At 57.1% G+C, this 1,279-nt stretch overlaps 1 protein-coding gene across 1 annotated transcript in view; it reads right to left on the reverse strand.

Moving 5' to 3' along the window:
* The window catches only part of GALR2 (galanin receptor 2), a gene marked incomplete at its 5' end in the record, with an annotated part of 1,678 nt that continues 399 nt past the window's right edge, over positions 1 to 1,279 (reverse strand). Inside the window, one exon of the mRNA XM_010139551.1 lies at positions 1 to 779. Coding sequence (XP_010137853.1) covers positions 8 to 779 — 772 coding nt within the window. The remainder of the gene's footprint in view (positions 780 to 1,279) is intronic.

Raw genomic sequence — 1,279 nt, forward strand, 5'->3', positions numbered from 1 at the left:
AGCTCTGCTAGGTGACATTGAAGGTGATGAAGGAGCCATCTGCTTTCTGCTGATATCCCACCAGCTCTGCTTCCCCCCGGGGCTGGGCTGGGGCCTTGCAGCGCATGGAGGAGCGGCAGGACAGGGCTTCGCTGATGTGAGTCACCTCACTGAGCTCTGCCTCCAGTGTGTTCATCACTTGGGCCACGTGCACCTTGTTGGCCGCCTTCTTCTGCAAGAGGCAGATGAAGATCTTCTTGAAGCCCTTGCGGAAGTGTTTGGAGACCAGGGCGTAAACAATGGGGTTCACGCAGGAGTTAGCGTAGGAGATGAGATGCGAGAGGATGCGGAGCGCATACGTGGCATGATTGAGGGGGAAGTACCCAAACCAGACACAGAGGATGATCAGGTGATGAGGCAGCCAACAGAGGCAGAACAGGATGGCTACAATGATGATCATCATGGTGACTTTCCGCTTGGCCTTCTTGGACTCTGACATGTCTTGCAGTGGGTCCACAGACCTCCACAGGTAGTGAATAGTCCGCACGTAAGTAAGGCTCAGAATCAGCACTGGGATGATGTAGCTGAAGATGAAGGTGCAGATGTCCATGACCTTGCGCTGGGAGATCTCCCAGATGGGGTGGCAGACGGTCAGGTTGGCCAACTGGAACTCCTGGTAGTAGCTGAGGTAAGGGCCCGAGAAGATGAAGGAAAGCCCCCAGATGAAGCATATGGCCATGAGGGCGTTCCTGGGTGTCCTCAGCTCCCTCGAGTGCAGGGGGTATCGTATGGCCAAATACCTGCATGAGAGAGGAGAGGAATGCAATGCAGTTCTGGGGAGCCACTCCAGGAGCAGGCTGGAGAAAAGGCAAAAGGGGTGGATTTGAGCTTTCCGGGGCAATTAGTCCCACATCTGATTCCCTGGTGCTTCTCAGAGTCCCTGTGCAGCACAGTGGGGTGAGGAAGATCGTCTCCCTGGACCCTATCCCATCACCCTGCTGCCAGAGCCTGCAGAGAAACCCTAGCCCTACAGCTTCGGGGTCTGAAAGCTCCAGCTGGGCCCTGGGGACAGGAGTCCCAATCCAACCCTCACTGCTGGCCCACATCCTCCATGGTGGCATTTCCTCGCTCATTCGAACTGGGAAATGCTCCTGGGTTCCCCTGGGAGGTCGCAGCAGCAGTTGGGTCTTGGCTCCAGGGGATTCTCTCCCCTCTCCTGCCTGGCGTCAGAGAAGGGGGACCGTGCAAGAAGCCAACCCATCCCATTTCCTACCTGTCGAGGGAGCCAGAGCCCCGAGGC

This window comes from Buceros rhinoceros, unplaced genomic scaffold, assembly GCF_000710305.1.
Source record: "Buceros rhinoceros silvestris isolate BGI_N320 unplaced genomic scaffold, ASM71030v1 scaffold40647, whole genome shotgun sequence".
In the NCBI taxonomy this organism is placed as follows: domain Eukaryota; kingdom Metazoa; phylum Chordata; class Aves; order Bucerotiformes; family Bucerotidae; genus Buceros; species Buceros rhinoceros.